At 40.5% G+C, this 27,152-nt stretch overlaps 2 protein-coding genes across 3 annotated transcripts in view; both read left to right on the forward strand.

Moving 5' to 3' along the window:
* Positions 1-9,733, forward strand: part of LOC130862385 (E3 SUMO-protein ligase RanBP2) — a 56,914-nt gene extending 47,181 nt beyond the window's left edge. For both annotated transcript variants that reach the window (XM_057751963.1, XM_057751962.1), the window contains 6 exons: positions 1,570-1,771; positions 3,665-3,766; positions 5,106-5,251; positions 7,247-7,520; positions 7,644-7,978; positions 8,338-9,733. In XM_057751963.1, the coding sequence (XP_057607946.1) occupies positions 1,570-1,771; positions 3,665-3,766; positions 5,106-5,251; positions 7,247-7,520; positions 7,644-7,978; positions 8,338-8,643 (1,365 nt within the window). In that variant the 3' untranslated portion in view covers positions 8,644-9,733. The remainder of the gene's footprint in view (positions 1-1,569; positions 1,772-3,664; positions 3,767-5,105; positions 5,252-7,246; positions 7,521-7,643; positions 7,979-8,337) is intronic.
* Positions 9,734-11,367: 1,634 nt separating this feature from the next.
* Positions 11,368-27,152, forward strand: part of Ccdc138 (coiled-coil domain containing 138) — a 53,033-nt gene continuing 37,248 nt past the window's right edge. Inside the window, exons 1-6 of the mRNA XM_057751150.1 lie at positions 11,368-11,479; positions 13,093-13,137; positions 13,298-13,355; positions 20,669-20,789; positions 24,488-24,615; positions 25,185-25,366. Of these exons, the coding sequence (XP_057607133.1) occupies positions 11,387-11,479; positions 13,093-13,137; positions 13,298-13,355; positions 20,669-20,789; positions 24,488-24,615; positions 25,185-25,366 (627 nt within the window). The 5' untranslated portion in view covers positions 11,368-11,386. The remainder of the gene's footprint in view (positions 11,480-13,092; positions 13,138-13,297; positions 13,356-20,668; positions 20,790-24,487; positions 24,616-25,184; positions 25,367-27,152) is intronic.

Genomic DNA, 27,152 nt, shown 5'->3' on the forward strand with positions numbered 1-27,152 from the left:
GGGGTCACAGGTGTTTGCTAGCACCACCCAGCTCTTAATACTTGTTGGTTCAGTACTGAAATACCACCTTCTTTGCTGTTTCTTTGTTTTGTTTTCTGTTTTGTTACGTTGCTCTCTCCCCATTCCTGCTCTTTATCTTTTTCTTTTTCTTTTTTTTTTTTTGGTGGTCCTTGGCCCCCCTCTCCAAACAGTGTAAATAGATTTTGGCTTCATTTCTCCCCCTTGTTGAATTTCTTTGATTTCAGCTCTTTATTATTTCTTTCTTGCCTTGGGTTTGGTTTACTCCTTGTCTTTTTCTCAATGTGGGAGGTTGAGAGTACAGATTTAAGAGCCTATTCATTGTTTCTACAGATAATGTTGTACCTTAAGCACTATTTAGCCAAATACGTTTTCATATGTGCTATTGTCATTTCTTTTCAGGTCAGAATGCTTTCTTGCAATTATTTTTTTTGACCCATGCATTACACAGTTTGCCATTTAAAAATGATGACTTTGTATATAGCATTCTATTAGTGATTTGTAACTTAATTTAATTATGATCTATGAGTACATTTATATTGCTCCATGTGTTGTTTTTATTAATTATTTCAAATATCTAATGAATAATCTCCTACAGTAGGAATGATTTAGTTGCTTTAGAAAAACTATGCTGTCAATCACCCCCTTTCCTCTGTCAATGTCCAAATGCTTGACAAACATTCATCTTTTCCATGCTTGTCTGGCTCGTGCAGAACTGAGACTGGGGGAGTTGGGTAAACAGGAAAGGGAATGAGAGGTCAGTGCTATAAAACCATCCTTTCCCCCTTAATTCAGTTCACAGATGAAAAACTACTTGGACTGTTGTGGTTATTTAATTTCCACAGTAGATGAAAAAGTTAATTTGTACATGAAAGAGTTAATTTTGGTTGTCTTTCTTTGTGTTTTTATTGTTTTTACGGAGAAAAATGATTAAGATGGTTCTTACCCTGCCTTTCTAGGAGGGTAAATTGATCTTTCATCTTGATCACACTTCTTTATCACTTGTAATTTTCCTGAATCTGCTTTGTGTGATAAAGATACGACCTTTTTTTTGTGTGTGTGTGTGATATTTACTTTTTTTTAACCTTTTACTTATTGTCTTGCTCCCATCCCTCCAACTTTCCATCCTCTTCCTAAACCCTGAGCATCATTCTTTTAGTGTCCTGTGTGTACTCCTTTTCCATGGTACCAAACCCAGGCTCTACTACCAAGATAAATCCCCAACCTGTAGTGGTTTTTATATTAAAACAACTCTGGTTGAATAATCTTTTTACTAATGTTTATTATACCTTTTGACACTCACTTAATCATTTAATGAGGTGTGATCTAAGTTTATTGTTCATTTTTAGTTTTGCTTGTCTCTTCCAAGTTTTCATTACTGTTAGTTTTACTGCATTTTCAATGGTTACTGTGTATAAAACACATAGCAATTTAAGAAACTACTTACTATTTTTAATTAAGTAAGAAACTACTTATTATTTTTCTATTTTTGTTTTGAGGGGAGGAGGAAATGATTTGATAATATGGTGTTTTATTCTTTCCTCTTTGCAGAAATCCCAGAATGAGAAAGTAACTGATGCATTTGATAAAGAGCATACAGGCGAGACTGAAGTAATAAATCCTTTTGTGTGTAAGTCTGAAGAACCTGAGTCTAACACCAAATCTGGTAGCTCATCCCCTGTTCCTGGGACTGTGGACAAGCCTGTGGATTTGTGTACTAGAAAAGAAACTGACACAGAAGTCCCAAGTCAAGGTAAAAGTTGGTCATGTGTTTATACTGTGCAATTTATAAAATACTGTCTGAATGTTTGAGAAAATTTAAAAGTTTTAAAGATATAGATTAGATTCTAAGAACTTAGCTGAAAATGCTTAAGGTGAATATGGGAGCAGAATGTTTTTGTCACTGTAATCATACAAGTCATATTGCCTTTTCTATAAATAAAACAGTAAATAGCATTTTATCATTTGGTTTATTTATTTAAGTTATTATTTGTTTTTTAAAAATGGAGTCTTTGGCCGGGCGGTGGTGGCGCACGCCTTTAATCCCAGCACTCGGGAGGCAGAGGCAGGTGGATCTCTGTGAGTTCGAGACCAGCCTGGTCTACAAGAGCTAGTTCCATGACAGGCTCCAAAGCCACAGAGAAACCCTGTCTCGAAAAACCAAAAAAAAAAAAAAAAAAAAAAAAATGGAGTCTTTGTATAGCCCTGGATGACCTGGAACTCACTATACAGACCAGGCTGGCCTTAACCTCACAGAGATCCTCCTTTCTTTACCTCTCAAGTGCTAGGATTAAAGGTGTACACTATCATTCCCAGCCTATCATTGATTTTAAGCTGTTAGGGAATACAAAGTATGCCGATTGACCTGTTTGCATAGAAGAGAATGATTTGCTTGTATGTATGGTCATCTTCTTGGTGTTATGTGATGTTTTTACTTGACTATTCTTGAGTTATATTAGTGTTACTTGAATGCTTTAGTTATAAATTATAGTAGGAGCTTAAAATTTTTATGATACTATAATATATACAAGCCTCAAAAGTCCTAAAATGTCAATTGCAGTAATTACTCCTTATATTACTATGTGCCTCAGTTTTTCTAAGTTGGAAGAAATGTCTTTGAGAATTGTATTTCTTTATATATGGACATTATATTACCTGTTTTTGTTTTTTTTCCAGAAGTTGTTCCAACTTAGGAGGTCACCAATAGTAACATTTATGGGCACTTTAGAATCTTAATATACTGGGACAAAAATGTAACTTCATAACCAAAACCTCTACATTTTCAGACAAAATTAAGTAGGCCAAAACAATTTTACAGATCATGAAACTATGCATTGGTGGAATTCAGACAAGACCTCCAAACTTCGGATGAGCAAACATATGAGCATATTTATAGTAAAGACAACACAAAAATTAGTTCAAGTGCCTACTGGTGTTGCAGAGGATTTGAGTTCAGTTCCCAGCACCCATGGTAGGCAGCTCACGTATAACTCCAGCTCAAAGGATCCAATACCTTCATTCTGACTTCTTTGGGGGCTTGCAGTGATGACCATCTACCCACACAGACACATATAAACACATAATTACAAATAATAAATGTTTAAAAAATGTTTGGTACAGATTTCCTCAAAGATCTTGCCTTTGCTTGTTTGAAGGCGGAAGAAACTTGACAAAGCAGAAACTAGTCCCACAACATAGCTTAGTATGGACAGCTCTACAGCTCTGTGGTTTTTGAAGTGAATTTGGTTTAGAATTTGTGTTAGTTGGGACTAGAACCTGTAAACTTAATAATGCTACTAAATAAGCTTGAAATTTAATGTATTTTGTAACATACAATGAGAGGCAGGCAGTTGTCTGTGAGTTCAAGATTAGCCTGTTCTACAGAGCGAGTTCCAGGAAGACTCCACAGCTACAGAGAAACCTTGTCTCAAAATACCAAAAACCAAACCAAACAAACAAAAAAGAAACCAACCCAAAAATTTGCCTTGAATTTAAAGGCATTTTAGAAGAATAAATACTAAGTTTTAGAAATGTAGTTTATAACATCCTCTCCTCTCACCTGGAATAGAGAGAATCCTGTTCCTTCTTGGTCGTGCGTAAGGTTTTGATGTGTGTATTAAATAGGAAATTCTTTTCTTTTTGCCAGGAGAAAGCAAGACTGTTCTGTTTGGATTTGGAAGTGGTACAGGACTGTCATTTGCAGACTTGGCTTCAAGTAATTCTGGGGATTTTGCTTTTGGTCCTAAAGGTAAGATGAAGAAGAAAGATATTAATGATCATGTCAGCCAAGCGTAATTGAAAAAGGAGTCCTTTCCGTGTTGTAATTGTCAGTGGAGTGGTCTTGTCCTTGGTTTGCTTAGTGTTTTAGTTGATGATAATAGCTATAAGGATTTTCTCTAATTTAATTCAATGCAGTTAGCCCTTCCTTTCTTCATATACAGGTATGCTGTTCAGTTTGGGATAACCCCAATTTAGACAGCACTGTTCTTTAAATGTTTGTGTTCTTAAATTTGATTGTTAGTATTTCAGGATTTGTGATTATATATTTTTAAGCCAAATTGGATCTCTGCATTAGGGTTGTGCTAATTTATTGTGCTAGAGTAAGTTATACATTAGTGTTCTTATTTATCACTGGTGTTTATTTTTTAAGATTTATTTGCTGGATGTGATGCTGCACACATTTAATCCCATCACTCTCGAGGCAGAGGCAGGTGGATCTTTTGAATTCCAGGCCTACCTGATCTACAAAGTGAGTTCCAGGGCTGTCAGACAAAGAAACCCTGCCTCAAAAACAAACAAACAATAAAAAAAACCCACAACAAACAAACAACAACAAAACCAAAACAAAAAGAGATTTATTTTGTATGTGTGTGTGTCTTTTGCTTACATGTATGTATTTTCACCACATGTATGCAGTGCCTTGTAGGGCAAATCCTCTTGAATTGGAGTTATGTACAGATAGTTGTGAGCTGCCATATGGGTGCTGTTTCAAGTTTTATTAGCATTATACTTCGTTATATTTACTCATAAGATCTTTAATATTGTGAATATAGCACCATTTAAATTATTGTTTAAGATATTTGGAGAAGAAAATAAATAGTACAATTTAAAAATTAGTTCATGTATTTATATATTTCACAGGTCATGCTACATATAGAAAAACATTTAACTTCTAGAAATGATTGCTATGAATTTACATTAGAATTCATAGTTTTACTTATGCTGAGTTGTTTTTTTTTAAGACCGGGTCTTAGTATGTTTTCTTAGCTAGCTAGAACTCTATGTGACTACGTTGGCCTTGAACTCACATAGACCCACGTGTCTCTGCTTCCTGAGTGTTGAGATCAGGGGTGTGCCATAATGCCTGGCTGCAGTTTTTAAAAATAGTATTTTATCCTGTAAATCTGCTGAAGTCAGTTGTGTTTCATAGGTGTTCAAATTTTCAGAATATTAGTACTTTAAACTTCTCAATTAGGTGTGTTATGACATTGTTGAAAACTAGGTGTACTAATGAAGGAATTGGAAAGTAATCCACAAAACATAAAAAAGTCAAAATTCAAAGTTTAATTACCAAATTTATTTATCAGATAAAAATTTCCAGTGGGCAAATACTGGAGCGGCTGTGTTTGGTACACAGTCAACAAGTAAAGGTGGTGAAGACGAAGACGGCAGTGATGAAGAAGTCGTTCATAATGAGGATATTCATTTTGAACCTATAGTCTCGCTACCAGAGGTAAGTGCCAAGAAGTAAATGTTTTACTAGTAACCTGAGTATAAAAATTTTCCCTGAGTTGATTCTTCCTTTTAGTACTGCTACCTACATTTCCTCCCAGAAGAGTTAAACATTAGATTTTCAGACTTTTAAAACATTATTACTATTATGTATGTGTATGAGTCTTCTGCATGCATGCATATCTGTGTGCCATGTGTGTACCTATTGTTTGCAGAGATCATATCCCCTTGGACTGGAATTACATACAGATGGAGTTACCGATGGTTGGGAGATACCAGAAGGGTGCTGGGAATTGGACCCAGGTCCTTTGGAACAGCATCCAGTGCTATTAACTGCTGAGCTATATCTCCTGCCCAGATTTCCAGCCTTTAAGTAGAAATTGTTTTGAATTTTTCATGTGTAGTTCTGGGGATTTTATGGGGCCTTGCTCATGTTAGCAGTCATGTTCCAGTCAAGTGTATGCTCTATTTTGCCCTGAAGTTTTCTTGTAAATGATGCTTGCTAAATTGTGCAGTTTTAGAAATATTCTTGTTTTTTCTTTTTAGTTTTTTATTGTGTGTGTGTCTCTGTGTGTGTGTGTGTGTGTTTAAAGAGTGGAGTGGGAAAGAAGAGAGGAAGTGCGTGTGCACGTACCACAGTGAGTATGTGAGTACAGGCAGGTATGTCCATTCAGCGGTGCCATTGCAGGGCAGAATAGCTTTCCAGGGTTTGAAGTCAGATTGTCGGGATTATGTGGCAAGCATGTTTACTAACTGGCCATCTTGCTGAGCCATAAGCATTTTTATTATGCCTTTAGGAGATCATGTGTCTTCATAAAATAATTTTAGGGACAAAATAGAGATGAAAGTTATTTTAGGAAAATTACCATGTCCATTTTTTTAAACTTTCATTTTATGTACATTGGTATTTTGCCTGCCTGTATGTCTCTGAGGGTGTCAGATCTTGGAGTTACAGACAGTTGTTAGCTGCCATGTGGATTCTGGAATTGAACCCGGGTCCTCTGGAAGAGCTGTCAGTGCTTTTAACCGCTGAGCCATCTCTCCAGTCCCCATGACCATTTTCAGTCTCAGTAATTACTATCACACACACAGCACTGCTGTGACTGGAGGGATGGATGTTCTTGTTGGGTCCCAGCATCCATGCCATGCATCTCACATCTGCCAGCTGCCTTTGGCCTTTATAGGCACCTACATCCGTGCACACATACCTACATACAGACACGCACAAATAAAGAATTAAAAATAAAAAAAAAAAAACATATTTAAAGAAACAACAAAAGGTTTGGAGAGATGGCTTAGTGGTTAAATCCCAGTACCCACATGGTAGCTAACACCTGCATGTAACTCTGCTTCCAGGGGATCTGATACCCTTTTCTGGCCTCGGGCGATGGATGCATGCAGTGCATAGATACACACACAGAATAAAGAACTATATACATAAAATGAAAAAGTGGCATAAAAAGAGAGAGGGTCAGCACTTTTGGGTGGAGCATTGGTTTTTTGAGACAGCATGTTGTTACATAGCATTACCTGGCCTATAATTCACTGTATAGCCCAGACTGGCCTCAAACCTGTAGTAATCTCCCTGCTTCTCAGGCTCTGGAGTGCTACGATTATTGCACATCCTTGCGAAAAACCACATTCCCTCTGATCTCGTATAACCTAGTCTTGCCTTGAACTCCTGATCCTCTTGCTTCCATATCCCCAGTGTTGGGATTATTGGTGTACACTGCCATGCTTGGCGAGAGCCAGCACTTCTGAAACCTCTTCTGACCTTTAAGGGCATTTTATTTCACAAAGAGAAGTAAAATACTATAAAATAGAAAAATATTTAATGATAAATCACATCTTTACTGCTTAACCAAGTCAGATTATTACTAGTCTGTAGTGTTGTTAGTTACTGTGATACTGTAAAGCCTGTTGACATTGGTTAGTGAAGTTTGTTATAAACAGCTGTTTATATAGTAGCTTATATAATTCTTATCTGTTGTCATAGGTAGAAGTGAAATCTGGAGAAGAAGATGAAGAAATTTTGTTCAAAGAGAGAGCCAAACTTTATAGATGGGATAGAGAAGTCAGTCAGTGGAAGGAGAGAGGTGTTGGAGATATAAAGATTCTTTGGCATACAATGAAGAATTATTATCGGATCCTAATGAGAAGAGACCAGGTTTTTAAAGTGTGTGCAAACCATGTTATTACCAAAGCCATGGAATTGAAACCTTTAAATGTTTCAAATAATGCTTTAGTGTGGACTGCCTCAGACTATGCTGGTGAGTTGCTACCTTCAAATACCTTTTAATTTTATTACTTTTCTGAAATCTATAAAATATACATACTTTGTAAGTTACTTTGATATTAAAGTCTCTTCTCTCCCCCATCCTTCCCCTTAACAGATGGCGAAGCAAAAGTAGAACAACTTGCAGTGAGATTTAAAACAAAGGAAATGACTGAGTGTTTTAAGAAGAAATTTGAAGAATGTCAACAGAATATATTGAAACTCCAAAATGGACAAGTATCCCTTGCAGCAGAATTATCAAAAGAGACCAATCCTGTGGTGTTCTTTGATGTTTGTGCGGATGGTGAACCTCTAGGACGGATAATCATGGAATTATTTTCAGATATCGTTCCTCAAACTGCTGAGAACTTCAGAGCATTATGCACTGGAGAGAAGGGCTTTGGTTTCAAGAACTCTATTTTTCACCGAGTAGTTCCAGACTTTGTTTGCCAGGTAAGTGTCACTGTACAGACATCACGGTTAAATCTGCTAAGACTAGACCACACCAACTTGAGCAGGTTCTTCTTTTTGCCCCCATTCTCATCTTGGGAATTTTTAGTTTTCCCATACCATAGCTGGCTTGCACTTGACACTCCTACTCCTTTTCACACATTCAGATGGAAAGGCTTCAGATTTCTGATGTTTGTTACCTACTAGAAACAGAATGTAGGGAAAGCCTCCCCCCACAAAACAATGTATTTCTTAGTTTTCAAAATGTATTTTTAAGTAGGGCATTTGTCATTCACTCTGTCATGATGATTTCTGTGTATTTTAATGTGTGAGTCAGTATTAACAGATTCTTTTGTTTCCAGGGGGGAGATATCACCAAACATGATGGAACAGGAGGACTGTCCATTTATGGAGATAAATTTGAAGATGAAAATTTTAATGTGAAACACACCTGCCCGGGCTTGTTATCTATGGCCAATCGAGGCCAGGATACCAACAATTCTCAGTTCTTTATAACATTGAAGAAAGCTGAACATTTGGACTTTAAGCATGTAGTGTTCGGGTTTGTTAAGGATGGCATGGATACTGTGAGAAAGATCGAGTCGTTTGGTTCTCCTAAAGGGTCTGTTAGTCGAAGAATTAGTATCACAGAATGTGGACAGCTATAAAATAATTTTCACAGTGCATTTTATCTATAGTAACAGTTGAATTGATGCTTAATTGTTACAGACAATATGGTAATTATGTTCATCTTTTGAAAACAGACATTTCTGATGTATAAATGTACAATTGTAGCTTATAGCTGTTGTCACTTTTTAATGTGTGATAATTGATACTGCATGGTATGAAATAAAAGTTTAAACACTGGTGTATTTCAGGTGTACTTGTGTTTATGTACTCCTGACATATGTATTAGAAATGGCTAATACTAATTTTGTTAAAAGCAATAGAGCTTCCCAGACTATTGAAGGAATATTATATATGCAATCTTATTTTAATTCCTGTTAAGATATTTGGATTTCCTGCATGGTACTTACCATTGAATAAGGGGACCATAACTCAGATAATTTTATTTTAGATTTAAAATATATATATGGTAATCTTAACTATTCGTGTGCTCATTTATGTATGGACTCATTTATGAATGGATAGAGCCACAGAAGATTTGAGTTAACCAAAGTGCTCTTCTGTAATTTTTATGCTCCTGTATAGTTAAAAATTAACTTTTAAGTAGAAATCCGTCTTTTCTTAAGCTATATAGTTCCCTTTTGAAGACATTAATTTTTACATTTTAAGTAAGTTGATCATCCCCTCACCCCCATCCTTCTTCCTTCTTTCCATTCACTTTTCTGTTACCTGTCTCTACTACCTCAGAAACTTCAGCTTGGTCCTGATGATAGAATTGAATTTTTCTCTAGTTCTTGTGATAAAGTATGAATATTTTTAAAAGATCTATACCATGTTGTTTGGTTAAAGATTTGCTTTATATTAGATTGTTGCAGTACCTTTTTCTGGTGACTTTTGTAGCAGAAATAAAGTGATAATTGATAACAGCCATGACATTTAAAACATTGGTTACTTGTGCATCTCAGTGTCTGTTCCTCTTGTGACTTGATGTAAGTGAGATGTTAAAGGCCAGCACTCTGAGCTCACACTTCACATCCAAAGTGATAAACACTGAGTAGCATGTTCTTATGGGCCTGCTTGGTGTAGAACTAAAAGGAATCTAGTTAGACCATAAAACTTTGTATTTTCCAATCTTGAGTATTGAGTCCTTTCTGTTTTCTTGTGTTTTACTATTAGAAGAGGGCAAGGAAGGTTATGGCTTATGTAATGAGTTGTGGGATAGCATCACTGTGGAAAAATACTTACTCCACAGTCAGGTACATGAAGTAAACCTGCCTGAAGTTGTCGTCGTAAAGGGAACCGTGCACATTTAGTGACTTCTTTGGAAAACTGCGTAATATAAACTCATAAAAGTACTGAAACTTTTCAGCTGAGAAGTTGATGCCATCATTTTAGTCTAAGTAGACGGAAATGTCTTTAAAAAAAAAGTCATCTGTAGTCCAGTATTACTTTGAACTTGCTTTGTAACTGAGGCTGGACCTGAACTCTTCTTGATCTCACTACCTCCACCAGGATTCCAGGCATGTTCCCACTATGCATAGTTGCAATTTTTTTTTTAAGGTACTCTATACTTGTTTTGCTTTTTCAAACTATTAGGGTTATTAAAGATCTTTCAAAAACTTGGCAGATTGGTGTGTTAAACTAACTTTCCCAGGACTGGCGTTAATAATAGGTGTTTCCAACCTGTGCAGTTACCATTTTGGGTGCTGGGACTGGAACCCAAGTCCTCTGTAAGAGCAGTCAGTGCTCTTAATGGCTGAGCTATCCAGCGCCAACAAAGAAGTTTAAAAGACGCTTGAGGTATTTTATAAGATACTTGATATATTTCAGAACAACGTGACTTGTTATAATGGTGACCACATTGATAGCCATTTCTTTTCCAACTGGCTAGATTTTCTGTGCGCATTTAAAATCTGGCAAAAGAAAACAAAACAGTTTAGATGGTATTTTATAGCAAAATGTGATCTTCAAGCAGTTTTTTTAGTAGTAAGTTTGCTGTTTACTTGCTGAAGTATCAGCTTTTGCAGCAGTAAGGGAAATTAAAGAATTGAGGGGTGCTGGTCCACACGCGCTCTTACTGGAATTTCTTCGTGTGAATGTGTGCCAGAGAGTAACTGAAACTGAACAAGTACACGCTTGTACGATGAGGTTGAATCCCCGACTGTGTGCGTTGTAGGGCTTTGGAAAGGTTTTTGTTTTAAGCCAAACTACATGTTTACAGGGAGTTTTTCTGACTATGTAGCTGAGACAGCTGTCCCAATTGATTATGACCGTGTAGCCCAGGCTGGCCGGCCTCCTGCCTCCAACCCAAATTTATGCCTATCCCAAATTTATGGAAACAGGCAAAGGAATTGTAAAGGTAAAATGGCTACAGTTCATGTGCCTAGTGTTCAGACATGTCCTGATTTTTCTTTTGATGAAGAGAGTGTGCTTGGGCAAGTTCTATGCACAGTAAACATTTTACCCTGTGTCCCACGTGACCCCAGGCCCCGGGGAACCCGCTGACCCGCAGTGTGCTGAAGACACTCGCCCTCCTGAGGGCCGGTTCTGAGCTCGCGCGAAGACTTCTTTTACTGCGCGGGGCGGGTCGGGGAGGGCGGAGACTTGGAACCGAAGGACAAGAATCTGGAAGGGACAAAAGAACTGGCTAGCAGTGAGTCCTCGCACCCCTCTTCCTGCTGGTTTCCAGCGCCCCCGGGGGCGGGGCCGGGCGTCGTGACGTACTGCCCGCCCCGACGCGCCTGTGAGCGCGGTTCCCCGGGCGACCGTGGTCAGCGACCCACCATGGAGCGCAGGGTGGTCAAGCCACCCGGGCAGGACATGGTAGTGGAGCGTCTCAAAAGCCGCTACGGCCTGGCGGGAAGCTGCACCGTGGAGGTGAGGGGAGTGGAGGCCGCAGTGAGCTCCGCTGGGCGGGCGGGCTGCTACGGGAGGGCCCCGGTCGCCCTCCTTCGAGCGGCTCGCCGGAGAGCGTCCTCCCTCGGGGGAAACGCCGGGATGCACGGGGCGTGGCCTCGGTCCTGCTGGCCTGGACCCGAGTGCAGCAGGCATAGAAGACGACATAGGTCTTTCGGGAAAGCTTACATCGAATAATTGCAAACTTACAAGTTGTGGCAATATGCATTCGTGTAGCCCTCCCTTGACTGCGCCGCTCACCAGGGGAGTCTTGCCATTTTTGCTGCGGGACCCTCCACTCTGGCAATTTGCTAGTATTTTGTGAGAGGTTGGCTGGATCGCATCTCCGATGAAAGCTGGAAGAACTGAAGCGGGAAACCATTTGCAGCCCTGAAGTTTCCGTGCGGCTTATTTTTATTATCACACCTCCTTTGATAACAGAGGTGGGAGTTTACGGTTCAGCTGAGAAGCCTGCTTCACAGCCTAGCAAATTCAAGGTTTTAGAAAGTTCAACAATGGGGGCTGGAGAGATGGCTCAGCGGTTAAGAGTATTGCCTGCTCTTCCAAAGGTCTTTTTTTTTTTTTTTTTTTGTTTTTCGAGACAGGGTTTCTCTGTGGCTTTGGAGCCTGTACTGGAACTAGCTCTGTAGACCAGGCTGGTCTCGTCCAAAGGTCTTGAGTTCAATTCCCAGCAACCACATGGTGGCTCACAACCATCTGTAATGAGGTCTGGTGCCCTCTTCTGGCCTGCAGACAGAATATTGTATACATAATAAATATTAAAAAAAAAAAAAAGAAAGTTCAACAATGTTGTCTTCAGAAAAACATCTGAGTTATGGGAACATCTTTCACCCTGTTCTCCAGAAGTTGAGGAAGCTCGCAGGCATTCCCGAGTTCCTTCCCACGTTTGCATTCCCAAAATCCCTCAACCATCTGTAATGAGGTCTGGTGCCCTCTTCTGGCCTGCAGACAGAATATTGTATACATAATAAATATTAAAAAAAAAAAAAGAAAAAAGAAAGTTCAACAATGTTGTCTTCAGAAAAACATCTGAGTTATGGGAACATCTTTCACCCTGTTCTCCAGAAGTTGAGGAAGCTCGCAGGCATTCCCGAGTTCCTTCCCACGTTTGCATTCCCAAAATCCCTTCTTGAGAAATAGCAGTATATCTCAGTGTTCCCATGCCCATGCCACAAATTCATTCTGTCCTCACATAACCTTAATTCAGTCACAACACATACTTTGGTTTTCCTGCGAAGCACGTTCTCAAAATCTTAAAGCCTCATTGATATTTTCCAGGAAATTTAGTATTGCTACAATAATACAGGATAACGCATAGTTCATACTCAGATTTCACTAATTACCTCAATTACGACCTTTTGTAGAAAGGTTTTCCGGATGCAGATACCACCTGGGTCTGAACATGACATTTAGTTGTCTCTGTTGCCCTTGATCTACAACAGATGCCCACATTTAGTTTCTTAATCATTAATGCTTTGACAAGGCCGAAGTCTGTTTTGTATAGAATGCCTCCCAGGTTGAGTTTGTCTGATGGGTCCTGGTTTGATTTCATTCTGATTTTGTATTTTTGGCAGGACTATGACATGAATGGTGTGTGGACCACTCTGATGAATCAACAGGTATATGATGTTTGCTTGTCTAATTAGGGATGCTAATGTTGCTTAGGGTGCAGCCCTTAGGCTTTTTCATGCTAACCTTTGTAATTAACATGTAATTGATGGAAAAATATCTTAAGGGAATATTTCTTAGTGTTTAAGTGTGTTTTCTTTATCCCTCTAGCATGAGCTTTCCAAGTTTGATCAGACTAAATATAAAAGAAGAATTCTAAGCTCTCCAGGTAAGCCAATAGAATATTTTGAGTCTTTTAACACATTTGAGAGATTTTTGTAAATGCTTAGTTGTAGGGTTAGTGTTGCTTATTTTTTATTTAAAAAAACTTCAATTTGGCAATCACCTAATAATAATTGTGAGTTTAGGGATGAATGTGTGAGATGCCTTTAAAAATTAAATTTAATGAGAGTTTTTGGTGTGTGTTTAATTTATAATATGTGCACCTTCTTTTTCTTTTTATCCCCGGGATGCTGGGAATCAAAAGCAGACCCTTGATCCATGCTGAGCGAGTGCTTGGTCACTAATCAATGTCTCCAGCAGATATGTTTGCTTTCGACGATGTTAGAAATTGAGCATTGGATATTGGGTGAGGAACACTAGTTGGTCTTTTTAGGCAGGAAAGATTACTAGGATAGAAACTAAAGGAAAAATTTATAAAATGAATGGAGTTGGAAAACATAATTATCCTGGGAGTTGTAATTTTTTTTGATAAGCTAAAACTTTTTTTTACAGTAATAAATATTAACCATTAATTTATTAATATTAACCATTTGTTAATTCTTCAGTGCTATATTTATTAGTTAAACATAATAGTCAGTAAATTTTGGTAATTACGGCATCAGTAGTGTCCTTAATTTCATCCATGTGTGGGAGCTGGGTCTGAGGACTAACTAGTGGACTGGAGGGCTATATTGATCTGATTCATGTAAGTCTGCAGGCCCAGATCTGATTTCCACAGTATGTTATATAGTGGTAGGTGATAAACTGCTCTCTGGTGATAAATTAAAAAAAAAAAAACACACTCTCGGTGAAACACCCTTTTGGCAGGGATTCCAGTCCAGGCACTTTCAGAAAAGTACGTGCGAAGTAAGAGGAAGAACGGATAATGTTTCTGGAATATCAAAGTTCAGTCTACGGACAGAATGAGATCATTAATAATGATAATAAAAAACAGTTCAAGTTGATTGCTGAAGTAATAATCAAAAAGGACTGACAATAGATGCCCAGAGCCTTAGGAATGTATTAGAAAAAGGGGGATTATTTCTGCTTGCTAACAGAGCCAGTGTGGAGAGACTGGAAGGCTTTTTAGAAAGATTGACTTGGACTCGAAATGAGGAGGTTGTCTTGTAGTCACTTGTGGTGACCCTAAGCATCCTTTGAGACCATTTGTGATTCCACGGGGTTTATATGACTCCATCTGTGGGCATGGACGGAGGATGCTTCTTTCTCGTCTGGAGTCCACGGCAGACTTTCAGGAGACTAGCAGCTTTCAGCTTCTCTTGCCAGTGTCTGTGTAGCTTTGTGGTCTATGATTTATAAATAGCATTTGAAAACCTTTTTTTTTTTTCTCTTTCTTGAGAATCCTTTTGTAACAGAATTGTCATCTCTCTTCTGCACTCTGTGATGTTTCTGTGCTACGATGCCACCCCCCCCCCCAAATATGCCCCTTTGATATAAACACTATAAGAAGAATCAGGAAAAACTTCATGAGGACGGAGGAGATGGCTCCCTTGGTAAAACGCTGGCTGCAGAAGATAAGGACCCCAGTTTGGATCTCCATCCCGTGTAAAAGCCAGATTTGGAAGTATATTCCTGTAACCCCATTGCTAGGATGGCGGAGACAGGTGGATCCCTGGGGCTTGCTGGCCAGTGCCCTGTCAGTTCTTTAAAAACCTAACCTTGGCCGGGCGGTGGTGGCGCACGCCTTTAATCCCAGCACTTGGGAGGCAGAGGCAGGCGGATCGCTGTGAGTTCGAGACCAGCGTGGTCTACAAGAGCTAGTTCCAGGACAGGCTCCAAAACCACAGAGAAACCCTGTCTCGAAAAACCAAAAAAACAAAACAAAACAAAACAAAAAAACCTAACCTTGGCTGGGCGGTGGAAGCACAGGCCTTTAATCCTGGCGTTCAGGAGGCGGAGGCAGCCCGGTCTTCATAGTGAGTTCCATGACAGCCAGGGCTACATAGAGAGATCCTGTCTTGAAAAACCAAAACCATAAAACAAACAAACAAACAATAATAATAATAACTAATCTATATTGAAGATTCCATGTACACCAGATGTCTAAGCTGTGATTTGAATAGCCTTTCATTGAGGCTTCTCCTGCGTGATGTGTACTGTATGCTTTAATAGGCTTGCTTGCTTTTCTCTTATTACCTTGTCTGTGATCACCAGTGTTTCTCCCAGCTATGCGTTTATAAGGGTTGAAGAGAAATTGTATTTGCTCCCTGATAGATATATTTCTGTAAATTTCTTAGATTAAAATTTTTGGGAAAACTGATTAAAACATGTGCCTTTTATAAAATGGGCAATGGGGCCGTACTGCAGCACGTGTTGCAGGAATCCCATCATCCCCCTGCCTTTAGTCCTTGGGACTCTGCCTCTTGGTGCTGGTCTGTAACAAGTCTTTCTCTGTCCCACCAGCCAGCCACAAAATAATGACACGGAGACATCTTATTAATTATCAAAGCTTGGTCTACACCTTAGTCTTGCTCCTAACTAGCTCTTATAACTTAAATTAGCCCATATTAATCTACATACCTCTATCCCATTCTGTGTCTGGTTGGCTTCTCTGCCTCTCTTCTTCCTAGAGTCCTTTCTGTTGCCTGGAAGTCCTGCCTATACCTCCTGCGTAGCTATTGGCCATTTAGCTCTTTCGGAAATTAATCAGAAGGCACCTTAGCAAAGACACATCTTCACTGTGTACAGAACTATTATTCCACCTTGCTGGTCCAGGGTATTTTTAGATCTCCCATCTGACCCTCAGCCTTCACCCCCTTCTCTGGGGATTCCACCTCTTGGTCTGGACCGAGGGTCCCCTTAGATATTTGCTACTGACCTTTTCAGCCTTCCCTTCTAGCTCATCTCCATTCCTTTTTGTGTCAGCCTCAATCTGCAGAAGCAGTCTCTACTAGCCTAGGACATAGAGTGGACAACAGCTAAAGACTGGAACAGCAGAGACAAAACCATGCAGTTATACCAGAACTACCTCAAATATCAAAACCCTAGATGCCTACATCCTAGCGTAAAAATACAAATAGCCAATATACCATGCCTTCTTCAGAAGCCAGTGTTTCTATTGCTGTAGGCCTTGAGATACATTTTAACAAAGCATGAGAAGAAGACTTCAGAATATCAGTTTAAGTATGTTCAAGAACCTTAAAGAGGATATGAATAAATGCCTCGAATGAAAATGGAAAACAGAACTGAATGAAATCATGTAAACAGGCCAAAACATAAACGCAGAAATAGGATTACTAAAGAAAACCCAAGCTGAAATAAAACTGGAAATGAAAAGTTTAAGAGATCAAAATCCTCAGAGGTAAATCTTCTTAACAGATTAGAAGACGTGGAAGAGAGAGTTTTAGGTCTTGAAGACAAAGTAGAAGAAATGGATAACTCTTATCAAAGAAAATGTTAAATATATATATAAAAAAATTCAAGCACAAAACATCCAGAAAAATTTGGAAGACTATAAAAAGACCAAACTTATAAATAATAGGTATGAAGAAGGAAAATAAATCCAGATCAAAGGCACAGAAAAAAAAAGTGTTTTGAGGGGGTGATTAAGACAGAGTTTCTCTGTGTGGTCTTGGTCATCCTAGAACTTGCTTGTAGACCAGGTTAGTCTCAGTCTCAGAGATTGCCTGCCTCAGCTCTTCAAGTGCTGCGAGTAAAAGCTGACAAAGTATTTTAAATAAAATCATAGAACATTTTCCCATGCTAAAGAAAGATGCTTGTATAAGAAGCATCCAGATAGACAGAACCAGAAAAGAAATTCCCTGTGACATATGATAATCAAAACACTATATGTACAGAACAAAGGATATTAAAAGCCACAAGGGGAAAAGACCACGTCACACATAAAGGCAGGCTCATTAGAATAACACCTCAATGGAGACTCAGAAAGCCAGAGGGGCTTACAAAACTAAGAGATCACAGATGTCAGCCCAGAATACTATACCCAGCAAAATTATCAGTGGCAATTAATGGGGAAAGAAAAACATTACACAATAAAACCAAATTTAAGTAATTTCTACCTACCAAGCCACTTGAAGGAAAACTTGAGTCTGAAGAGATGAGTTCGGGGCAGACTCCGTGCCCAGGAGTTGTTGGCAATCACAAAACAAGCTTTGGTATTTCTGTGGACTTCTTGTTTCATCTTACTTTGGACGTTTTTTGCCTTATTCATCTTTTGATTTTTGTTTTTCATTTTATTTAGTGTGTGTGTGTGTGTTGTGTTTTTTTTTCCCCTTGCTTTGTTTTTATTTCTTAACTTTTTTTTCTTTTGAAAGAGAAAAACCAAGTTTGAGGCCAGCCTGGTCTACAGAGAGGTCAAAGACAGCAAGGGCTACACAGAGAAAACCCTGTCTGGAAAAAAGAAAACCTAAGTAAAATTTAAAATAAAAAATGGCCAGGTGGTGGTGGCACATGCTTTTGATCCCAGCACTTCAGAGGCAGAGGCAGGTGGATCTCAGTCAATTGGTTCTACAAGAGTGAGTTCCAGGACAGGCTCCAAAGCTACAGAGAAATCCTGTCTTGAAAAACCAATAAGTAAACACTGGTACAGCAAACCAAGAATGTATCTTGATGTGGGCAAGGGTTGCCTTTTCTCCTGTCCCTGCCTCCCAGGCACTGCAATTACACGTGTACATCCACTGTATCTGACCTCCAAGTCCAAGACTTGTCATACCCTGTAAGCATTCTACCATTGAACTCTTATCTGCAGGCCTCTAATTTTTTGGACTGAGCTTTTCTTGTACAACACTCCCTTGCAAACTAGGAATGATAATGCAAGTCTATGATCTTAACACTTGGGAGGCTGAGACAGAAGGATCTTGAGTGACAGGCAAGCTTGGGCTACAAAGTGAGACCCTTCTCAAAAAAAGAATAAGATGGCTCAGTGGAAACGCTTACTGCTCAAGATAAACGATTCGAGGGGAGCCTCTGGTAGAAAAGAACCAACTCCCAAAACTACTCTGACCTCCACATAAATGTTCTCATCCATCCCACATCACACAAATTGAATTTAAAACACAAATAGGCTTGCTTTTATGAATTTATTTTACAGTTTGTAGCTCTGGCTGGGAACTAAACCAGGGTGGCCTTGAATCTGCAACAGATGCTCCTATCTCTGCCTCTGCCTCTCTAGTCCTGGGATTTCAGACATGTGCTACCATGCCTGGCTAAATATGTGTATCTTCAAGAAAAAAAAAAAAAAAAAAGAAAGAGAAAAACCCAAGTTCAGCGAGTAGGGAGATGGGGAGGATCTGGGAGGAGTTGGGGGAGGGGGAAGACAATCAAAACATACTGTATTAAACAGTTTATCAATGAAGGAAACAAATGGTGGGCTACAGAGTCGGTTCATGGTTAGAGTGCACACTGGGTGCTAGAGGGATGGTTCAGTGCACTGGCTGCTCTTGCACAGGACACAGGTGTGATTCCTTGCACCCGCATGGCAGCTCCAAACCTTATAACTCCAGATCCGGGGGATCTGATACTCTCTTCTGGCCTTTGCCAGGTACTGTGGTGCGCAGACACATGCAAGGAAAACACTCATCCACATAAAATTTAAAAAAAAAAAGCGCATTGCTTTCCAAAGAACCTAAGTTTTCCCCAGCACCCATGCCAGGTTCACAGTCACCTGTAACTTCAGCCCTAGGGGAAAGAGGATCCTAATACCCTGTGCTGGCCTCTGTGGACACCAGCGCACACGTGGTACACACACAGACAAACACACACACACACACACACAGAGATACACACATAAAATGAAAACTAAATCTACAGAAATGAGTAATGGTAAGTCCTATCTTTTTAAAATTTTTGTTCAGATGTGGGGTTGGTTATGACTAGCACCAAGAATGGAAATTTGTATGACCTGCACTTATCTCGCTTGTCTCTTCAGCTTCTGCACCCCAGCTTCTGAAGGTCTTTACATTAAAACATGAAAAAGTCCATCAGATGGTTTACTAGGTTATTTCATATTTTCCTAGACTTCTTAAATCTTGAAATTTTATCAACATTGAAAGGGGCTTTGTTACACAGCCTAGAGCCCTAATTTACTTTGTGTAGCTGCGATAAAAACAGTTACCAAAAGCAACTTGGGAAGGCGTTGATTTACCTCCCATTACATCAGCTTCTAAGGAAGTCAGGCAGGAGCTCACACAGGATCCTGGAGGCAAGAACTGAAGCAGAGACCTTGGAAGAACGCTGCTCCCTGGCTGTTTGCTAGCTTCTGTTCAGCTAGCTTCTTACTCGCCCAAGATCTCCTGACTAGGGCTTCTCCGTCCACAGGTACCTCAGTTAGCAATGAAGAAGAAGCCCACAGTCCCTTAGATGTGTCTCTCGGATAACCCTGTGCAGTGTCAAATTGATCACTGAAGCCAACAGGGAGACCCAGGCTGTCGTCTAACTTCTTGTTTTAGTCTCCCACGTAGTGTAATTATGGTTTGCACCACAAGGCCCAGCTAGTTTGAATTTTTTGAAATGTAAATAATGTATGGACATTTGCTGTGGTAGGTTATACCAGCTAACTGAGTCAGTAATTGTGGTGGTTCAAATAAAATGGCCATAGGTGGCAGGACCTTGTTGGAGTAGGCATGGCCTTATTGGAGGAAGTGAGATCTCAGAAGCACAAGCCAGGAATAGTGGCTCTTTGTATCTTCCCGCTGCCTGTGGATCTAGACTCTGAGCTACCTCTCCAGCACCCATGTCTACCTGCACACTCATGCCCTGCTATGAAGATAGTGGACTAAACCTCTGAAACCGCAAGCCAGCCCCAATTAAGTGTTTTTTTCTTTCTAAGAGTTGCCAAAGTCATGGTGTCTCTTCACAGCAATAGAAGCCCTCAGTAACTAAGACAGTAATCTATTTTATCTGAAGTGTTTTCCTTTTCATTGGATTTAGACATAGGCTTACAGTTGTTAAGAAACAAATGCTTGAGGACCATGTTAGGAGGTAAGAAGGCTGCATTCTGATTTCCAGGTAACACACCTGGTCCCCATCAGTTCTCTGCTCTCTGGGGTTTTAACTTGTGCGGTAGACTTAAAGATGCCTGTTCTTACTGTACAGAGCCATCACCTGGGTCAATAAGGATGTGAGACGTCGGTAAGGCACAATTTCAGTAGAGTCATTGCCTGGGTCACATAAGGATGGAAAAGCATTGTGTAGTCAGGCCCCATATCAACATGAAATCTAGTGTGTATTCTCATTAGAGAGACCGATAAATCAGTGATTTTGGTGTCTTACTGTTATGAGGCCAGAATGAGATCATTAGTATCTGATGTCATTGTGTAATTTTTTTTTTTTAATTGATAGAAGATCTGGATACCTACTGCTCTGGAGATAAAGTTGGTTCCTCATTAAGATGTTACTCTGATGAAAGGAAGCATCCCACAACACCTTTTTGCAGTTCCTTCAAACACTTAAATGTGAACTGGTAAGGAATTCAGAATAGATACTGTTACTGTCCTGTTAGCAACTCCAGAAAGGCGGTAGAAAAGAGGTGTGTGTGTGTGTGTGTGTGTGTGTGTGTGTGTGTGTGTGTGTTTTCTTGGATGGAAGTGAAAGCACTTTTCATCCTGATGAGTAGTTGAAGAGCCTAATTTAATATTTTATATGTATGTGGACTTTGCCCACATGTATGTCTATGCATCATGTGTGTGCCTGACTCCCCAGGGAGGCCCAGAGACGGTATCTCACCTCCTGAAATGAGTTACAGACATCTTTGAACCACTGTGTGGCCCAGGAACCTCTGGAAGAACAGCCACTTCTCCTGGCCACTAAGCCATTGCCGCATCCCTATTTATTCTTTATTACATTTATTCATTAATTTAGTGAGTGTCTGTGGGTGGGGGATGGTGTGCGCATGTGTCGAGGCCAGAGCACAGTTTATAGGAGTTAGTTCTGTCCTTCTACTGTTTGGGTCCCGGGGATTAAATTAAAGTCAGGTTGTCAGCCTTGGCAGCACGTGCCTTTGTTCACCGAGCCATCCCTCCTGCTCTGAGTTATTAAGAAATTAAAAAATTTTTAAAAAAATTTATTCGTTTCATCTTATGTGAATGACTGTTTTGCCTGAATGTAATATGTGCACCGAATGCATATCTGGTGCCCAGGAGGTCAACATGTTGTGAGTCACCATATAGATCTGGGAGCTGAACCCAGGTCTTCGCAAGAGCACAAGTGTGCTCAAGTTCTCTTGACTGTTGTGCCATCTCTTCAGTCTCTCTCTCTCTTTCTCTCTTTTGACACAGGGTTTCTCTGTAGCTTTGGAGCCTGTCCTGGAACTCACTCTTGTAGACCAGGCTGGCCTCGAACTCACAGAGATCCACCTGTCTCTGCCTCCCGAGTGCTAGGATTAAAGGTGTGCACCACCGTCACCTAGCTCCTTTAATTTTTAAAAAAGATGTATTTATTTTACTCTATGCATGTGACTGTTTTGCGTGCATGAGTGTTTGTGTACTATGTGCGTGCTTGTTGAGTCCCCTGGAGCTGGGGTTATGAAACCATGTGGGTACTGGAAATTAAACTCAAGTCTTCTGCAAGAGCAACAACTGCTCTTAACTGCATAGCCAGTAGTTCTCAACGTGTGGGTCACGACCATTGTGAGGGGGTCACAGGGGTCACCTAAGCCCATCAGAAAACACAGATATTGACAATATGATTCATAACATTAGCAAAATTACAATTATGAAGTAGCAATTAAAATAATTTTATGGTTCAGAGTCGCCACAACGTAAGGAACTGTATTAAAGTGTTGCAAAGTTAGGAAGGTTGAGAACCACTGAACTGTATAGTTGTATATCTCTGCAACACATGTGTGCATTGCCTGAGATTATCAGAAGAGGGCGTCGCATCCCCTGATACTGGAGTTACGAATGGCTGTGAGCTGCCATGTCAGTGCGGGGAGTCGAACGTAGCTGGGTCCTCTGCAAGAGCAGTCAGTGCTCTTAAGCTGTGAGCCATCTCTGCAATCCCTATTTCTTATTTGTGTGTGTGACAGGGTCTCCCAGTGTAGCTCTGGCTGTCCAGGAACTGGCTCTGTAGACTATAGAGATCCTCCGGCTCCTTTAGTTTGCTAGGGCTAAACCACCATGCCCACCTTTTTAGATTTGTTTTGTGTGTGCAAGTGTTTTCCCTGCATTTTATATATGTGCACCACACGTGTGCCTGGTGCCCGTGGAGGTCAGAAGAAGGCGTTAGATTTCCTGGAACTGGGGTTATGGGTGATTGTGAGCCACACCATGCAGGTGCTGGGAACTGAAGTTTGCTCCTGTGCAAGAGTGATGAGCACTCTTAACAACGGAGCCATCTCTCCAGCCCCGAACTGTTCTATTCTTTAATTAACTTAATCAAGTATTAGCTTTCCTTACTTTTTTTCCCCCATGCATCGTTAGTTCTGGTTGACCCTACTACTTTCCCTGTGCCTCTGCCCCTACTCCCCACTCAAACCTCTCTACCTTCTTCTGCTGCCGCTGTTTTTATAAATCTGGGTACAATTCCAAATTACAATCTGAAGGTTTTAGCCTCTGAAGAGTTTTATACCATTGGCCTTTTTTTCTCCAACCCTTAATCATAATCTAGTCCAGAAGTATGCTGTCCTGCCGATAGATATAGGTCACAAATAACTAGTTAGTACTTGAAAAGGGGCTTGTGCCGGGCGGTGGTGGCGCACGCCTTTAATCCCAGCACTCGGGAGGCAGAGGCAGGCGGATCTCTGTGAGTTCGAGACCAGCCTGGTCTACAAGAGCTAGTTCCAGGACAGGAACCAAAACCACAGAGAAACCCTGTCTCGAAAAACCAAAAAAAAAAAAAAAAAAAAAAAAAAAAAAAAAAAAGAAAAGAAAAGGGGCTTGTCTGGAAAGAGATAGGCTATAAATTCATAATATACCCAGAAATTTCAAAGACGTTGGGTGCTCAAGATAATGTAAAATCCTTTTGTGTTAGTTATTTTGACTCCTGGTTTCCGATTCAGTCCATGATTCTAGGACTGTGGTGATACTGTCATGGTGGAAAGTGCGGCAGTTGGGACCCAGGGACAGATGAGCAGGGACCAGGACAAGATGCATCTTTGAAAAACATGTTTCCTAAAAGCTCATTTAGTAAGAAGGAATAATTAGTGGGTTAACCTGTTAATGAAATTGGCAGCCGGGCGGTGGTGGCGCACACCTTTAATCCCAGCACTCGGGAGGCAGAGGCAGGCGGATCTCTGTGAGTTCGAGACCAGCCTGGTCTACAAGAGCTAGTTCCAGGACAGGCTCCAAAACCACAGAGAAACCCTGTCTCGAAAAACCAAAAAAAAAAAAAAAAAAAAAGAAATTGGCATACTTGTAAACCAGTCATTCAGAGATTCTGGGATATCAATACTGGGGCCCGTAGGTACTTTATACACAACCATACAACCTTCGTGTCTTATGTTCATTCTTTGGTGGACATTTTATATGTACCGTGATAACTGAAAATAATGTGAAAGTCTCGCCTCTTCTTAATGTGTTTGAAAGTACTACCAGAAAAAATGATCAAATGTGTTTGTAACTTACATTATGGTCCTTTGTGAGCCATTCTGCCCTGAGGTAATCTCAGAACATGAGGTTCTGATTCTGGTTTCTACATTAACTGTTAATCATCTTAACGAAACTAGATAACAATGCCTAGGGTATCTGCATTGCTGGGTTTCAGAAGAGTTTGGCAGCCACAGAGCATTCTACAGCTTTTAAATTGTTTTAAAGTAGGTTTGTTTAATGTGCAGAGAAGGTTGGAAGACACTTACAGCGGGCTTCAGGGCTTTTGTCTTTTTTTTTTTTTTTTTTTTTTTTTGGTTTTTCGAGACAGGGTTTCTCTGTGGTTTTGGAGCCTGTCCTGGAACTAGCTCTTGTAGACCACGCTGGTCTCGAACTCACAGAGATCCGCCTGCCTCTGCCTCCCAAGTGCTGGGATTAAAGGCGTGCGCCACCACCGCCCGGCTGCTTCAGGGCTTTTGACCTAGTTTTGCATGCATGTGCGTTTCACATGCATCTTTGTTGTATTTAACAATGATACCTACATTTTCCTTGTGTGTGTGACACTGTCTGAAAAGCAGTTCTTCTTTTGTCAGTTGTTGTAGTGAATTCCGGATTTCTGATATATGTATTGTTAAAGCCTAGATGACGAACTGGATTCTTTTCATAATTTAAAGAAATGGGAAACAGAAAAAGAATCATTTGAAGATGATCATAGAGATGGCGCCTCCGAAATAACAAAGCAGTCCTTCAGAGAAATAGAAAAAGGTAAGGGAAATGCTCATAAATAGGAATTTGTCACATAGAGTCGGTCATGCTTACCTCATAGCAGTAACTACACCTCAGGAATCTGTGTATTTCTGTGTTCTGAAATTTTATAAACCGTAAGATGCTTGCTGTGCTTAGTATTAAAGGAGAAGAGAAATACCATTTTCTGGTTGTGTTCTTCTATTTTCAAAACCTATCCAAGTAAGTCTATGATAAACTGAGCTTTTATGATATCTTTAGTTCCTTTTCATGTTTCCTTGTGGAAAGGACTTCCGAGGATTTGAGCAACCCTGATGCTTTCAGCAAGTTCTGTAGATCACCATGGCTGGCTTCCCTGCTGCTCCTTATCTTGGCCTGGGCTACTTAGTGCGTGAGTGTTTCCATGCACATTACAGTTAAGTCCGAAACAATCTCAGATTCACCAGGAATATCACACAAAGTACAAATCCAAATCTGATATTTTATCATTTTGCCATATTATTCTTTCCAGACTTTTAAACAATACTGTAAGCTTTATTTAAAGCAACTCCCTCAGAAGATTTCTCTGAGAAAATTTAAAACTCTTGCAGATGCCCTGCCGACTAACTTAGCCTCATCAAGACTTCAGACTGAACGTTGCAGCGATTCCGTTGACTCTCCTCCGAAACAGGTCATTTATCCAAAATCCAAAGTGTCAAAGAAGCAGAGTTTACTTCCGCATCAAATAAATGAAATATATGATGAATTACTTCATATCCATCTGAAACTGCAGGTAAAAACAGATGCTGAACTGGGAATTCAGAGTTGTTTGTCTTCTAAGACTATTTGCAAAACTTCAGTATAAGGATTTGAGTTATACATACACAGGTCAAGAAGTCAGAAGGGACAGGCTTAATTTATAGGATTGTTGAACGGGAAGCTTAGTGACTGAGAGAAAATTTAAAGCAGCGGTAGTTTACCGGGAGGTATGTCTTTAGATTTTACGTTTCTTGTGTTTGTTTTCAGCCCAGCCCATCCTTAAGATAGAAAACAAAAAGTGCTGATATATAGTGTTTAATTTGAAGACATTATAAATTCATTGCTATAAGTACTTAAGTGTAAGAAGTCTCTTGTCAAAATTCAACTCTAAACGTAGGCAATCATGTTATCTATGGGGCTTCTATCTAAAGGGTGTGTGTGGGTGGGTGTGTTTCTCCCAAATAAATACACACACGGAGAGACCTATTCTTACTAATAAATGACTGTTCTTAGTTTGGCTTCTTTCTTGTCAGTTTTTCTTAAATTATCCCTACTGCCTCTTGCTTCCACTCTTAATCCGTGGCTGGCCGACCAATGCCTGATGTCAACAAAATCTGACACATTAATTTGGGGGCAGAACCAAGTCCCTTTGCCCTGCATTAAGGCTGAGCATGGTATCCACCATAGGGAATGGGCTCCAACAAGCTGGCTCATGCACCAGGGACAGATCCCGGTCCTACTGCCAGGGCCCTCAGACAGTCCAAGCTTCACCACTGTCTCCCACATGCAGAGGACTTAGTTCAGTCCCATGGAGGCTCCACAGCTGTCAGTCTAGAGTTCATGATTTTCCACGAGCTTGGTTCCGAGGTTTCTGCAGATTTCTCCATCATGATCTTAACCTCCCTTGCTCATATATTCCCTCCTCCCTCTCTTCGACTGGATTCCCGGAGCTCAGCCTGGTGCTTGGTTGTGGATCTCTGCACCTGGCTCTATCAGTTTCTGGATGAAGACTCTGGTGATAGCCGGGGCATCCACCAATCTGATTACAGGAGAAGGCCAGTTCAGGCCCCTCTCCGCTATTGCTAGGGGTCTCAGCTGGGGTCATCCTTGTGGATTCCTGGGAGTTTCCCTGGCACCAGGTTTCTCCCTAACCCCATAATGGCTCCTTCTATCAAGATCTCTCATTCGTTGCTCTCCCTCTCCATCCCTCCCCACCTCAACCGTCCCATTCCCCCTCCCCTTTACTGCTCCCCTCAACACCCCCCCCCCCGCTTACCCAGGAGATCTCTTATACTCATGGAGTCGCATTCCATCCCAACCAATTTTAGAATATTTCATCATCCCCCAGAGGCAGCCACTGATCTACTTCCTGTCTCTTTCGGTTTGTACATTCTGGGTATTCTACACATGCTGTCCTGTGGTGTGTAGTATAACTTGTGTCTGGGTCCTTTCACTTAATGTGTTTTTAAAGCTCATTTCTGTTGAATCATAGATCCGCCCATGCTTCTTCTTGCTAAGTATTGCTGTTATATACCACATTTTCTTTCAGTATTCATTAATTGCTGGACATTGGGCTGTGTCCTGGTTTCATTTCTGTGGCTGTGATAAAATACTCCGCCAGAAATCAGCAGAGGGGAGCGAATGGTTTGTTAGCTTGCCACCCCAGGATGCAGTCCATGACAGCAGGAAGTCAAGGCAGCAGGAACTAAGAAGCAACTAGTCACATCATATCCACAGTCGAGAGCAGATAGACACGCGTTACCCGTCTAGCTTTCCATAATGTCTTATACAGCTCAGGACCCCTGCCAAGAGAATGGTAC

Source organism: Chionomys nivalis, chromosome 19, assembly GCF_950005125.1.
Source record: "Chionomys nivalis chromosome 19, mChiNiv1.1, whole genome shotgun sequence".
Taxonomy (NCBI): domain Eukaryota; kingdom Metazoa; phylum Chordata; class Mammalia; order Rodentia; family Cricetidae; genus Chionomys; species Chionomys nivalis.